The sequence below is a fragment of the Sphaerodactylus townsendi genome, linkage group LG01 (assembly GCF_021028975.2).
Source record: "Sphaerodactylus townsendi isolate TG3544 linkage group LG01, MPM_Stown_v2.3, whole genome shotgun sequence".
NCBI lineage: Eukaryota > Metazoa > Chordata > Lepidosauria > Squamata > Sphaerodactylidae > Sphaerodactylus > Sphaerodactylus townsendi.
In genome coordinates this window covers 103,978,759-103,994,302 of record NC_059425.1, presented here as the reverse complement: position 1 = coordinate 103,994,302, position 15,544 = coordinate 103,978,759, and the positions used below count along the sequence as shown (strand labels likewise).

The 15,544-nt window shown below is 46.9% G+C and overlaps 1 protein-coding gene across 4 annotated transcripts in view; it reads left to right on the top strand.

Annotated features, from left to right (window-relative positions):
* AIG1 (androgen induced 1) overlaps positions 1-15,544 on the top strand; it is a 119,611-nt gene that overhangs the window by 9,665 nt on the left and 94,402 nt on the right. Inside the window, exons 5-6 of one of the 4 annotated variants that reach the window (XM_048489423.1) lie at positions 2,144-2,167; positions 7,634-7,649. The exons of the other annotated variants lie outside the window; for them this stretch is intronic. Of the exons in view, the coding sequence (XP_048345380.1) occupies positions 2,144-2,167; positions 7,634-7,649 (40 nt within the window). The remainder of the gene's footprint in view (positions 1-2,143; positions 2,168-7,633; positions 7,650-15,544) is intronic. 4 annotated transcript variants of the gene reach the window in all.

Below are 15,544 nucleotides of genomic sequence, written 5' to 3'. Positions count from 1 at the left end.
TAATGCAGTTTGTCCCAGTAGAGTATTTATTTTAATAGACCCTTCTCTACTTCTTTCTGTGCAGATGTTCTGTTTCAAAAGGGGATAGTAGCTTTGGAAATCTAGCCTATAAATGAAAACTCCACATTCAGAGGGAGTTGAATACCAGTACTAGGAGGCAAGATCAGGGGAAGGCCTTGGCCTCTATGCCCTGTTGTTGCCCCCTCATGGTAACTGGTTGGCCACTTCATGAGGCAGGATGCTGAACTAGATGGATCACTGGTCTGATCAGCAGGACCCTTCTTCTGTTCTTACAGTCCTGATAGGGAGTTTAAATTTTTCCTCATGCTTATGCTATTTTGCATGCTAATATTCTATTTTATCAATTAAGCCCAGTTAGAACCAGGTGCAGATGAAACCACCAAGACTTAAATAGTAGCATCCTTTGTCTATTGAACTGCCTTTTTTACAATAATATATTTAAATCTGTCTTGTACCTTTTTGCCCTCCCAATCTACGTATATATATAAGATAACAGTGTTTTTGTTAGTGGTAGTATAACTCAATAACTGCTGGGCCAATTCCTCTGAAAATTCCCAGCCACTATAGTCAGCCAGGCGAGAGTGTTTTTAGATGTTCACATACCTGAAATTTCACACCTGGCCCAGGTAAAACGCCTTTTTCCTGGCGCTCCATGGTGAAGGACATGCAGCTGCCTGTGTGTAACTGTCACCCTTAGAATGTTCGTGCAGCTTAGAATGTTTGCTCAGATGGCCAGATATGAGCAGTGTATCACAGTACATAGGCAATAACTCGAGTGGAAGTGAAACACATACACACGAGGGAGAGGGAAGGGAGGGAGAGGGAGGGGTGGCATGCAAGGGAAGAGAGGGAGGGAGAGGAAAGGGATGGAGGGGGAGGCATGCAAGGGAAGAGAAGTGAGAGAGGGGAGACAGTGAGGGGTGGCATGCAAGGGAGGAGAGCTAGGGGGCCCAGCATCTTGATATGACCCACCCACCCTAGCAGAGGGAAAGGGGAGGGAGGGAGGGGGAGGGGTGGCATGCAAGGGAAGAGAAGTGAGGGAGGGAAGAGAGTGAGGAGCGACATGCAAGGGACGGGAGGGAGGGAGGGGCCAGGCACCCTAGATTCCCTGAATACTGCGATTACAGTTAAGAAAACCAGGCACGCATTACTCAGGCGTAAGCTCGGTAAAGCAACCATGACATACTTTGCATGGCTGCATCGCGCCCCTCAGTGGGTTTCCTCAGAAGCGACACTCATTGCCACCAACCAGACTTACTCCCAGGTAAAGGATCATGACCAGCCAGCCTAGATGTGTGGGAGTGCTGCCTTTCCATTCCCCCCCCCCCCAAGGAATGCGGGCACACACATCAATGACATTGCATAGTATCAGGCTGCTTGTTTGCATGAGCACGTACTGCTGGCCTCTGCAATTGATTTGCTGCTACTGTTCCTTTCCCATTTCACCACAATAAGCCACAGCAACGCATGGCCAGGCCCCGCTAGTGTATAGATAATAGAAGAACAAATAAATCAAGCCAGATCAAGATTCTTTATCCTTTCCTTGTAAATTTTAAAAATGAGAACACACCAAAATTGTTTAGGCATAAAAAAACCCCTACTCCCATATTAAATTTATCCACTGCCTCAGTTTACCTATTTTCAAGGTACATACCTGATTTAGTCCCATTCTAGAGAACAATCCAGAGTCTCTATAAGACATCATTCAAGTTTAATGTTCTCAAAACCAGGCAATATGCCTCCAAAAAGTGGGGGGGGGGGGCGTAGTTTCTTGATATAGGATTAGTTTTTAGAGAAACCACTTGTAAAATGTTGTATTTTCTATCCAGATGATTTTAGAATGTTTGCAGTTTCAGTTATACTTCTTTTTAAAACCTTTTAAATTTGGATGTAGAAAGTAAAGTCAAAATAGATAGGGACAGAAATAGTCAAAAGACAGCGGACTCATTTTGCAGACTACTTATTGAAAACATAACCAAACAGAGAAACAATGACAGGATTCAAGACTTAAATGAAGTCTCCAATGTATTGGATTAAGACAATTTTATAAGAAGGACTAAAAATGGAAAAAATGTAAACATTAATTATAAGCACTGAGTTAGAATTACGTCTGGATCCTTAGTGAGGTAGCGGGAGGTCACGGTGTGTAGATGTTTGTATGTGTGTGTGTGTGTGTGTGTGTGTGTGTTTCATTTAGTGTATATATTTCTATGTATGTGTTACTTAGAGGTGTAAAATAAATAAACATCCCCCCCCCCAAAAAAAAAGACATCTGACTCCGAGGCATGCAGGACAGGTCAGCTACCCAGTCTCACCTCCCCAGGATCTCCAGCCCCCATGAAATCTCGCAGGAGAAAGCTGAGGTCAGAGATACAAGCATGATGGTGAAGTGTGTGTCTGCCTGCTGAGCACCAGGTGCAAGTGGATAGCAAAGATGAGTCTTTTCAGAATGGATCCTGAGTGGCAGGCTATAGGTGTCCCTTCTGAGCACGTGGCTATGAAATCTCCTTAGGGGAGTTGCTGGGCATGGATGCAACAAGTTCAACAAACACTGAACCTGCTGACACCCTGCTAATTGATTCCTGGAACATTGACCTCAGACCTAATTACTGGCTTTTACTACTCTTCTGGCTTTCCTGACCTTAGACAAGCTGACTTTGCTTGTGGGAATTTCTCTGGCTTGTTGTTATTCAGATCAGAGAGATGCTGTAACTTGACACAAGTAGCCACCAAGCAGCACTAAGGTCTCTGTCCTTTCCATGCTCCATGCGCAAATCTCCAGGAGCTTCCCAACTTATTCTGGTGGGTTTTCCGGGCTGTGAGGCTGTGGTCTGGTGGATCTTGTTCCGGTGTTTATCACTGAGGGAAATCTGTTACACCGAAGACTTTTCTCTGTGATACACCTCTGAAGATGCCAGCCAGAGGTGCAAGTGAAACATTATTTATTTATTTATTTATTTATTTATTTATTTATTTATTTATTTATTTATTTATTTATTTATTTATTTATTTCTCAGTCTTATAGACCGCCCAACCCCCGAAGGGCTCATTAGGAACAAGATCCACCAGACCACGGCCACAAAGCCTGGAAAACCCACCAGAACCAGTTGAATCAGGCCGTGAAAGCCTTCGACAATACTTTCCAACTTAAATCTGGCAATTGTACCCTCCACCCCTTGCTGGTGGCCAAGGGGACATGGTGGCCCTAGTTAAAACTCATGATGAATTCTAATGAATTTCATATGCAACTACTACACTGATTCTTAATAGCTCTATAATAAACTTATGTGCAGAATTTGTGTGTGTGTAAAATTCTGTCAAGTCACTGCTGACTTAGAATGGCCTTATAGGGTTTTCAAGATGAGATCAACAAAGGTAGTTGGTCATTGCCTGGCTCTGTGCAGTAACCCTGGAAACCCTGCTGGTTTCCTATCCCAGTACTAATCAGGTCTGATCCTGTTTAGCTTCCAAGATCTGATGAGATGCCATCCAGGTCACGGCATGCACAGAATAGTGCACAAATGTGCATGAGTATGTTTCAATAAAATGTATTGTTTTTTAAAAAGAGACTGTCAGAATAATTGCTTGGTTAAAATTAACAGTCTCACCTCCACCCCCAAATAAAGCTACTCATAAACTGCAGCTTACTTAATATAAGCCCAAGACAGTGTTTTATGACATTTAATACCAATGACCATTGTATCCTTCTGGAAAGGCTGGCTGGATTGCAAGTGGGGAGCACTATGCTTTGGTGATTCAGCTCTCAACTGATGAACTGATTCCTAAAGGTGGTGCAGGAGGATTGCCATTCAACCCCACAACATTATGCTACGGAACCTGCGCTGTGCTCTGCAGGCAGGCCCAAAAAGGTCTCTTCTGGAATAGGGCCCTCAGACCTAAATAGGCTGTGCATTGAAGCACGGAGTTGGAATAGGAACCCAGGCTTCCACCTAGTCAGTGGATAGATTGGTCTAGTTTAAATAGGCTGAGAGGACAGCTGCTCCACCTGCTGTTGAAGCAGCACCTCAAACTCATTTTATCCAGGCTTAACTGGGGCTAGAAATCCATCCTTCATGATATGGCCAAGGAGATGCAGCATGGGCTATAAGTCTGCATGATGTCATTGCTGGGCTATCTTGGCACAAGCCCGCTACCTCTTCCACTCCTGCTGAATGGAGGTGGATTCTAGTGGGCTTGTTTTGTTTATTTATTATTTACACTTATATCCCACCCTCCCCCATCTAGCAGAGCTCAGATTCTTCCTATACTATCCAGCCCACCATTTGAGAGCTGCAGCTCATCTCCTACTGTCTGTGTTCTCACCTTCAGAAGTGAGGGCAAGGTTGACAAGAGAACAGTGGCACCTCTTCCCCCTTCAGAGTCTACTGGTGCCTGTTTTAATTTTTAGGTGCCAGGACAAAACCCAGTTTAAATATGATAGATAGTGACAAAGTCTTCCTTTGTACAAACTGATTTGCCCTGTGAAACATTTGTAAGTGCTATGGGAGCTTGGGATGGTTAATAATGCATTAATGGCAGGACTGGCCACCACTTTTTTTTACTTACTAATTTGAAAAGAGGGGTGGGAGAGAATGGTTGCTTGCAGGAAATCTGTAAAATCATCTAAGAAGAATATCATAATATCTGCCTATAAGCCTGACATAATGTACTCAATTTGTTCTTAGGATGATGCTAATGAAATTCCTCTTAGTAAATAGAACTGCTGCAATACAGTTCCATAGCATATTTTCCCTTAAGATCTAAACACATTATTAGGATATAATTAAGCCTTGCTGTGTCCCTATCTTTGAAAATTTAGTTTAACGTCCTCCTGTGACCACTGAAATTTATTAGCAACAAAATTCCAATGATAGTATAATTTTTATGCCTTTCAAGTATGTAAATAAATACATAATACAGATAACCTTTTGTTATGGTTTGTAATCAGTATGATATAGTGGACATTTGTCGTAGTATAACTGATCAAACACTTGCTTAACACTTGCTTTTCCTTTCGTTCCTCAACGGAACTTCGAACCACGTGCATTTATTCTTCAAAGTAATTTTAAGGGGGGGGGGGGCTCCACTTATCCTCATAGCAACCCTGAGAGGTAAGGATGACAGATAGTGACAGGCCCGTACCGAATTAGCTTTATGGCTGAGCAGACATTTGAATCCAGATCTATTGAACTTGGTTCAACTCTTATCACAATGGCTCTGCACAGCTTTTTCCCCAAGACATCTTCAGAATGCCTTATTTCTGCTCAAGCAGTCCTATTTTGAGGATGCTTTAAAACGCACCCTTTCCCTCTAAGTCACCAAGACATCCTCTGCCTGGATGTGCAGAATGCAGAGCTCACAAGGCATTTTATTTTTGCCACCCAACCATTGAGCTCTCTGGTCAATTCCACCCTCCCCTTGAGCCCAGCATTTTGTGTGCTGCTGAACGTATTCTCCCTGCCTTCATTTGCTGAAGGATGCCCCAGGACATTTGCTCTGCAGGCTCCAATCTTTTCAGGCACCTTTTCACCCCGAAAATTACAGTTATAATCAGCTCTTCCTGCCCTGTGCTTCTCAATGGGAGGTAGACCTCCCCTCCATCGTGCCAGTTCTTTTCAATGGCTAAGATTCTCATATGCATATCTTGGAATACAGCTCCAAAATATAAAAAGAAAACTATATATTGCTGGAATTGGCAGGAAGAGCTAGGTACAATTATGTGCTTTTCAGGCTGAAAAGGAGTCCAGGATCGAAGCCTGCAGAGCAAACATCCTGGGGCAACTTTCAGCAAATGGAGGCAGGAAGAATCCCTCCAGCAGCACACAAAATGTTGAGCACAAGCAGAGGGTGAAACTGACCAGAGAGCTCTCTTCCCTTCTCTGATGCTCGTGCTGTCCATAAAACATATGAGAGGTGGTTTTTTTTTAAAGATGTCCTCAGGACATCTTATTTTGGAGTGAAATTAAGAAGTCTCTTTTTAAGATGTCCCCCAGAGGTCTTATTTGTGCTATGTGGAATGGACTGTAGTTATTACAATGCACATACTATTATTGCTGATTTATTTGTTGATTTGCTGTTGATATGGTTGTGATCTTTGGTAACATCAAAATATACTCCTTGTTGAACTGTATAAAGTAACAGTGTCCAGGCATGTTTGAGTAGGAGGTGTGTCTTTCATTTGGCTGGAAGAAAGTCAGGTAGTCATTGTGCCCAGATGGAATCTCTGAAATATGCATGATAGTAGCAGCTGTGTGTGGGAAGAATAACTTGAAGAGTGTTGAAGAACATGAGGAAGAAGAGGGTTGTTTATTATATGAGTATGTTCATGTCACTGGAAATCTGAATAGAGAAACTGAGAACATCTTATATGTCCCTGCTTTTAGCCTCACTAATCCACATCTCCTTTAGCTCTGCAGAATTGTATTTTTAAATGTGTAAATTTCAGAATGGATAATGTTATAATTCAGTAGAAAATCCTAAATGATTTTCACAAACAGGCTGTTCTCATGGAAATTTCAGTAACTGTTGATACAGTTTTAAAAAAAACAATGAAGTGTTACAACCTTTCTCACTGTAAAACAAAACAAACAAAATAACCAGTATCTCCTTCCATTAAGTTCTGGTGTTTCAAGACTCTCACTGATTTCCCTATCAGAGCCTGATTAGTAGGAAATATTTTTCAAACAGGTAAGGTGGATTCTGTGCTTAACCTCTGAGCAGGTGGATGTATCCATATCAAGTTGATACATCAGTGCAGTACTTCTAAATGCAATAACTATGGCAGAGATTTAAGGTCCTGAATCTATGGTTGCCTGTCATACAGATGATCTGATCCTTCATTGTCACGTACCATTTGCATCTCTTAATGTGCTGATGTATGGGTTGCACAGTGAGCTTTTACTATCATCTTTGGTCAGAGGCCTTAAAGTCTGTTTCCCCCAGCCTGCAGAGTAAGCAACCTTTAACCCAGTGAACAAAGCCTGCCTCTATTTCCTGCTTCTCTTACAGATCTGCAGGCCTGCCTGTGTTTGCAAATATAAAGCCATTACTTATTGCAGATGGGAAAGAGGATATGTAGCCAGAGGCTGACCTTTTACCTCTGCCTCCTTACTCCCCTGTATTACAAGTGTATACAAGCAATGCCTTTCCCCCCAGTCTAGCAGAAAACAGGCTTAGCTCCAGATAACCAAGCAGTCCACCAAACAAGATCCATTCTGATATGATCAGAAAGTCTTTCTGAAGGCAAACAATGGTTCAGTGATTGGCAGAAAGGAAAATACTGTTCATGGAACAGAAACTGACTATTCTCATTGGATGATTCATTATCAGCCATCTATCTGCTGAATTATTCTCTCCCTTTGATGCCACTCCTACTATTTGGGAAAATGAAGCCAGACAGCAAACCCTAGAATAAGCGTCCCCAATGTGGTTCCTGTGGGTGTCATGGTGCCCCCCCAATATTTTTCTGGCATCTGGCAAGGGTTTTTAGGAAGTGGATTGGATCAGGGTTAGGGTTAGGGTTAGGGTTGCAGATGGGAAAGAGGATGGCTTCTGATTAATTATTGGAGATCTGATTGGTCATGCAGATTTTCAAATGTTGCTTTGGCAGCAGCTGCCACCACAGTATTGTGATACTGAAGTTATGAAAGTAATGTTGTGGCTTTCTCCATTTCCTGTGGCAGCTGCTTTGTTGCAACCATTTTGTGGATGTGCCGTATCAAAATTCCAAATGTGCCTGCAGGCTCAAAAATGCTGGGAATCCTTGCACTAGAATAATTATACAAACAAGTTCCTGAATGTTGGAAATAATTAGGTTTGGACACAGATAATTTACTGTGTTTACAAATTGGGAATAATTCGTGTTGAATTTGATTAGTAAATTTATGACTGTACATATCCAGGACCTTTTATGGTCAGGGGACACCGTAAACCACTTGGTTCCTCGTTCTATCATAACTTTTTCATTTATTTTATTTATTTTATTTTATTGGATTTTTATACCGCCCCATCCCCGGAGGGCTCTGGGCGGTGTACAACATTTAAAAACAGTATAATTAATAACATTTAAAAGCAGCGATCCAAGTTTAAATATAAATTAAATTAAAATCCAAGATGTAAGGTGGCGTCCAGCGTTTCAACAGCATAAAATCCCTCCCTCCCCACGATGAAGGGAGGCATGGCGGAAGTCTGGTATTGATGGAATCGTGGCCAGGTGTTGAGGAGCCACAGGCGGAGACACTAATGGCGGCTGGGTCCTCGAAGGCCAGCGGAACAGCTCTATCTTACAGGCCCCTGCGGAACTCCTTAAGGTCCCGCAGGGCCGGACCTGGAGGGAGGCGTTCCACCAGGCGGGGAGCCAGAACTGTAAAAGTCCTGGCCAGCGTGGAAAACCAGCCGCATCACCGAAGGAGCAGGGACCCTGGCACAAGTTGGCCTCAGCCCGTCGGAGGAGGCAGCCCACAGGGACATATGGGGGGGTGATGGGTCACCGAAGAGATGCGATGGTCCCGGGCGTGGGAATGGCCTTAAAGGTCAACACCAGCACCTTGAAATTGATCGAACTCTGCAGGAAGCCAATGCAGCTGCACCGCTGGGCTGAATGTGTTCGAAGGAGTGCTGCCTGTAAGCAGGCGTGCTGCTGCATGGTAAGACCAGTTTTAGCGGGATCAGACTCAGGGAAGGCCGGTAGGCGAGGTTACAATAGTCAAGTCTGGAAATGACGTTGCATGGATCACTGGGAATACCAGGTCGCTCTGGAAGAGCCAGCCGCCAGACTGGCGGAGGTGGAAGAGCAGCCGAAGATTTGTATAGGCCACCTGGGTCTCCATTGTGAGAACAAATCCAGGTGGACCCCAGGCTGCGAGCGGAGGGTGCGATCAATGTGACCCCCCTCCCACACGGCGACTGGAAAGTCCTCCCCTCACGACCAAGCCAGAGGATCTCCGTCTTGAGGGGTTCAGTTTTAACCTGCTCTGCGCAACCAACCAGCAACGCCTCCAAACGGTGCTGGAGAGCCACAGGGGCGTGGCTGCTCACCTCCATCAACGAAATGAGCTGTGTGTCATCCAGCATGCTGATGGCAAATCAATACAAAACTCGATACCAGCTGGTAAGGAAGTGCATATAGATGTTAAATAACGGCGGGGACAATAATGCCCCGGGGTACACGCGTGAAGCGGGCACTTCGAGGAGGCCTGGTCCCCGCACCTCGCGCTGAGTCGACACGAACGAGGTTATCCACTGGAAAGGACGGTGCCCGCGCTCGGGCGTGGCGGTGGGCAAAGGTGCGTGGTCGACCACATCAGCGCTCGCGGTGAGGATCTAACAACACCGAAAGCGCCCGATCCACGCCCTGGTCAAGCTGGATGCAGTGTGTCTGTGGCGGCGGCCGAACGATCTCTGTCATGCCCAGCGAGCGGACTGGAAGGTGAAAGCGATGCGTCATCAGAAACGCCCAGAAGCTGCTCAGCACCACTCGGCTCAATTACCTTCCCAGAAAGCAGAAAGATTGGCCGAGTGATGGTGGCCAGATCTCCCTGGATCTAGCGGTGGTCTTTTAAGAGTGGGTGGACCCACTGCCTCGTATCAACCCATCGGGAAGGTTCCGGCTTGCTCAAAGAGAACCATTGATGATACTCAACAGATGGGGTGTGGCATCGCCCGGCAGGTTTTCACAAAGCCAGGGCCAGACGCGGATCAGAAGGACAGGTAGTAGGTCCTAACAGCAGCTAAGGCTCTGTCGACAGCGGCTTCAGAGGCAAGAGAGAAAACTTCAAGGTCAAACAGGGCTCGAGGCGGCAAGGGGAGTCTCCAGTTAAGCTAATTAATTATGCGTGGATGGAAGGTGCGATGGCGGGCGTAGCGATCTTATCAGCGAAAAAAAGCTCATAAATGCCTCACAGCTAATATCAATTGGGGTTTGAAGATCTCTCCGATAGGAGGGTCAATGATAAATTATCTTGAATAATAATTAGCAGGCGAGGAGAGCTAAGCGGTGTGAGGAGGAGGAAAGTCCTCTTTTGCCTCCTTAGAGTAAGCCCATCTCATCAAACTTTCATAGCGTCCTATGGGATGTTCAGCGCAGCTTGCGTCAATTTCCTCCACGCTTTTCGCTCTAGAGCGTCCCTAGAAATTGCATTTCATCGCAGGCTCCTCCTATGCTCACCATGGAAGGAACATGCGAGGCCCGAGGGCGTAGAAGACGCCGAGAACAACAACATCGATGGCATGGAGAGTCCCGGGGATTCAGTCCTCCACCTGCTCATCACGGTAATGCAGCGAGTTGAGGAGTCCACGCCAGAGCATTCAGGAAACCAAGTGGATCCATAAGTCTCATGCGAGCGGGCATAAATCAACCCGTCGCCTAGAGCGGGGTTTGGAAAGAGTACGCAAGTCCATCGAATCTTCAGAGGCAAAATGGGTGGACCATGGCACTCTACTCAGTGGGATACGACCAGATTTATCCCGACCGAACCAAGTCCAGCGTGTGCCCAGCCTCATAGGTGGGGCCAGAATTTATCAAAGAAGAGAGGCCTAAGCGTGCGCTGGCGGATGACACTAGGTCATGACGCTATGGGAGGCGTGCGGCATGAATATTGAAGTCCCCAAGACAATAAGTCTGGGGAACGCCGCCTTGATCGCCACCACCTCCAGCAGCGGCGGCAGGCAGCGTCTCGGTGCGGCTAAGCGACGATACCAGGAGAATAGCCAATCTCTCGAGGGCCAACCACTCCAGGCGACACACTCTGCTTGCGGTAATCTCGGCGAAGGGCTGCCCTGAAGGGGAATAGAATCCGCGGATGAGCAATGCAACGCCCCGGTACAGGTTTATGTCGGTGAAGGTACTAGCGAAACCGGTAGCGACCTTTTGGCGGCGGTCACTATGCCAAAGCACCCAGGTTTGGTATTACATGCAGGTCCACTTGCTGGGCTCGAAAATCGGAGCACCATGAGATGCTTATTATTAATGGACCTGGCATTGAAATTAGCACCACCAAAGAGCGAAGCAGAATCCCTGGAACCCAACCACCATCGTTTCTCAGGATAGGTCGGAGGTCAGAAGGCAAAGCGAGCATAATTGCATCTCGTGTGTCTTCTATCATGGCCATACCACACATATCTACCCGTCCCATCAACACGGGGATCCTGGCGAATTTGTGCTTACGCTGGCTGGCTCCGCGGCCTCCCTCCTCCTAAAACCTGACTAATATTCCAGAGTAGTTAACTGAGCCAGTATTAATCAATCGGCCTTATGCCAGATTAGCTACAATACTTTGGCTCTGAAAATCACTAATAATAAATACTAATAACTACCATAATAAATACTATTACAGTTCAAAGCTATCCATAAAATTACATCTATAGCTACAACTAACGCTATCAATAATTATACCCTCTAACAATTATCTAAGAGCCTTAAGTTACCAACAGCAACCGGGTTTAGAAAAAAAAATGAATAAATGTAGATATAAATTGAAAGTGCTAGGTAAGAAAACCGGAGAGGGCATTCCTCAAAGGGGTATTGTTACCATCTAGGTTCAGTGGGGGTCAGTGGGGGTGATGGTAAAAGATTCTCCTATAATGTATCTGTTGAATTGTGGGTTATGGGGGCGGCGGATCCAGGGCTCACCACCTGTGCCAGCCGCCTGGGTGCAAACAGAAGAGCTATAGATGGAAGAGCTATAGATGGAACTGAAAACATAAACCAAATTAAATATAGTCCGGATAGTAGCCGGGGGCCACTGCCACTGGCTGCCCCGATCAGTCTTGGGTAAACGGTATCGGTATAGCAAAGGCATCCAATACTCTCACAGCTGATGTAATTGTCTGAAGTGTCATTTATTTATTTTATTTTATTTTATTGATTTTTTATAATTCTTCCCATCCCCGAGGGCTCTAAGGGTGTACAGCATTTAAAACAGTATACCATTTCACATTTAAAAGCAGCGATCCAAGTTTGTTATAAATTAACTAAAATCCAAGATGCAGGTGGCGCTCTCCCAGCCAGCCAATAGCATACAAAATCCCTCTCCCTCCCTGTAATGCATGAAGGGAGGTATGGCTAGTCCTAGGTGATGGAATCTGGCCCAGGTGTTGAGGGGCCATAGACGGGAGACTCAGATAGCTGCTGGTCCTCCGGGCTAGCCCAAGTGAACAGCCTCTATTCCTACAGCCCTGTCCCCATGTCCAAGAGGCCTGGATAGCTGAGGGAGAGCTAGCTCCACCAGGCCGGGGCCAGGGCTGTGTGTCCTGGTCTCAAGGGTGGGAGGCTAGCCGGGACACCAAGGCTTAGGGACTACCACAAGTTGGCTCCCAGCTGATCGGGAGAGGCCACTTAGGGACATGTGTGATGCGGTCTCAGAGATAATGATGGTCCTGTAGGCCTGGAATGGCCTTTGAAGTTGGTCATCAACACTTTGAAGAGGATGTGGAATCCGAACTCCACTGGAAGCCACTGCTGCAGCCAGGCCAGCCAGGTTCCTGAGCAGCGCCTGTGTTAGACGTGCGGCTGCTTTTGGTGAACTAGCTCTTAAACGCCTCGGACTGGGACTCATGCCCACAGAGCTGAAGGCACAAGAAGCCAAGTCTGGGAAACACCACTGTATGGACTACTGAGGCTAGGGTCCATTTCCAGAGGAAGGGCTTCTAGCCGCCTGGCCTGATTTGAGGGCTAAGGCAGTCCCGGCTGTGGCAGGCCACCTGGGTCTCCCATTGTGAGAGACAAATCCAGGTGGACTCCCCAGGGCCAAGGGACCGAGGGGGCCTCTGCCACGTGACTCCTCCCAAGGCACACTGGAAAGTCCCCTCCCCTCCCCTGCACACTCCTCCGCCAGAGGATCCCACTGAGGGGTCTAGCTCTTTAACCTGCTCTGGCTGTGAACTAAACTGCAGCAACCCAAACAGTTTCTTGAGAGAGCCATGAAGCGGCCACCCTCCACTCTCAACAGGAATGAGCTGTGTCACCAGGCATACTGATGGGCAACCAGCCCAAACCCCGCATCTCAGCTGAGCAAGCAGAGGTCGAGCATAGATAAGCAAGCACAGCTGGGATACAATGCCCCTCTGGGGTATTAACTGATTGAAGCGGGTACCTCTGGAGGCCTGGTCCCCGTGACCTCACTTGTTGAGTCCGCCCTGGAGAGAAACGAGGCGTCCACTGCTGGAGCAGTGCCCTGCATTCTGAGGCGCCAGGCGGGCCATGCGGTCGGTCGTGACTGAGCATCAAAACGGCCATGTGAGGATCTAACAATACTCAGCAGCCCATCCGCTCTGGTCAAGCTTGGATACGGAGGCTCCGGACGGCATTTAGAACAGTCTCTATTCCCAGCGCCTGGCACGGAAGCTGGACTAAGGGCCGGTGCCGGCATCCAGGAAACCTTTGAAGTTTGCCTTCCAGACCACTCGGGCTTCACCACTCCCTGTTCAAAGATTCAAACGGGCGGTAATTGGCTGACTCTGGACTCCAATGGGTATTCCTTTTAAGAGTGGGTGTAATCTACTGCTCTCTAACCTAATCCGAAGGTTCCTTGCCTAAGAGAACCATTGATGATAATTTTCAATAGGATGGAGAATCTACCGCAGGTTTCTACAAGCCAGGACGGTACCGGACCAGAGGATGGTAGTAGGTTCCACAGTGTTACCTATTGGCAGCGCTCTAGAGAGCAGGGAAACTAATGCCAAGGGCTCGGGTGACGGCGGAGTCCTAGTTCACAATTGTAGCCAATGGATGGAAGGTCGATGGATGGCATCTTTATCCGCTAAAGCCTGGCAAAATGCCCTACAGCTACATCCAATTGGGGTTTCAAGATCTCCAAGTAGGGAGGTCAGCGATCGAATTATAATGGAATAATTGAGCTGGGCGAGCTTAGCGACGCGGTGGAGGGAGGGAGAAGAGGTCCTCTCTTGGCCTCCTCTGCTACGCCATCCTATAGGCTTCTGGTAAGCGTCCTATAGGATAGTTCGCGTAGCCTGGCCATTTAGATTTCCACACTGGCTTCTAGATGCCTAAGCCTCTCATTCTGAAGTGCTTAGCTCCTCCGGCAATTCATGGAGCATTTAGAGCGGACGTGGAGGATTTCGGGAGCAGCCACATCATGGGTAATCGTGGAGAGTCAGGAGTTCCAGTCCCACCTGCTCATCGAGTGTGCCATGGGTCTGGGTCCTAGAGCATCTATAGGGAAACCATGGATCCATAAGTCTCCGCGGGCGGTGGAGTAACCAGCCTGGCCGACGTAAGGTTGGTGCAGCAAGTCCATCCTAATCTTCTAGGCAAATGGTCGGACGCATGGTAATTCTACTGTAGAGAGAGGATAATGTACTAGATTTATCCTCACCCAAGACCAGTCTTGAAGGCAGCCTTCTTATGGGTGGGGCCAGAATTTATCAAGGAGAGGCCTAGCAAGGGATGATACTTAGAGTCCCATGGTCATGAGAGCAGGAGGCGTGCTGGCTGGATGCTGTGTCCCCAAGACAATAAGCTCAAATCAGTAACGCCTTCAGTCCGCCACCACCTCCAGTAGCCACGGGTATTGCCCCTGCAAGGCCTAGGGCGTAATCGTACACAGGAGAATAGCCAATCTCTCCGAGGCTAATCCAAACGCACCTGTACACTCTATGCCGGGCAACTGGACGCAAGCTGCCCTGGAAGGGAAGAATCACGATGAGTAATGCAACACCTCGGGCCCCCCCGCCCTGGGTTCGATCGGTGAGGCACGCTGAAACCTGGGGCTGACTTCACTGAGGGCTTAATGGGTCCCACTCCTTCATGACCCAGGTTCTCGTGATACATGCTAGGTCCGATTTAAGGGGCCTGTGAGAAAACCTGAGCAATTCAAGTGGTCTTGGCTTATTAATGGACCTGGCATTTAATTAATACCAAAGACGGGCGAGAGGTCCCTGAACCAAATCCACCATCAGTTTCTGTGGATAGGGCTGAGGCCGGGCAAACGAGTATAATTGGCATCTCGTAGGTCTTCTAATATATGTGGCCACCACCACTGCATCTATTCCCAATCACTACAAATATACAGGGATCCCGTAGCCTGGAATTTGTGCCCCATGACTCTACCCAGCCTCCCTCCTCCCAAAAAAACCATCTAATATTCCTAGAGAAGACCGATTTCAGTATTAACTAATCCGGCCTTTGCTGGGATTAGCTACAATAATTGGCCCAGAAAATACCTACTACCTACAATCACCCTACTAAATACTAATAACTACCTGCTAAAATACTAACATAGTCCAAAGCTATATCCATAAAGTAGCATCTATATACAAATCCAATAGCTACTGTTAATTATATTCCCAATAAATTATCTAAGCCTTAAGTTACCAAATAAAGTAAACTGGGTTTAGAGAAAACAATAAATGTAGATATAAATTGGAAAGTGCTGTGCAGAAAACCGGAGGGCAGTAATCTCCTCAGGCATTGCTACTTCATCTAGGTCTTGGTGGCCAGTAGTGATGGTAAAAGATCTCCTATAAATGGCATCTGTTGAATTAGAAGGTGGGGGCTGGCGGATCC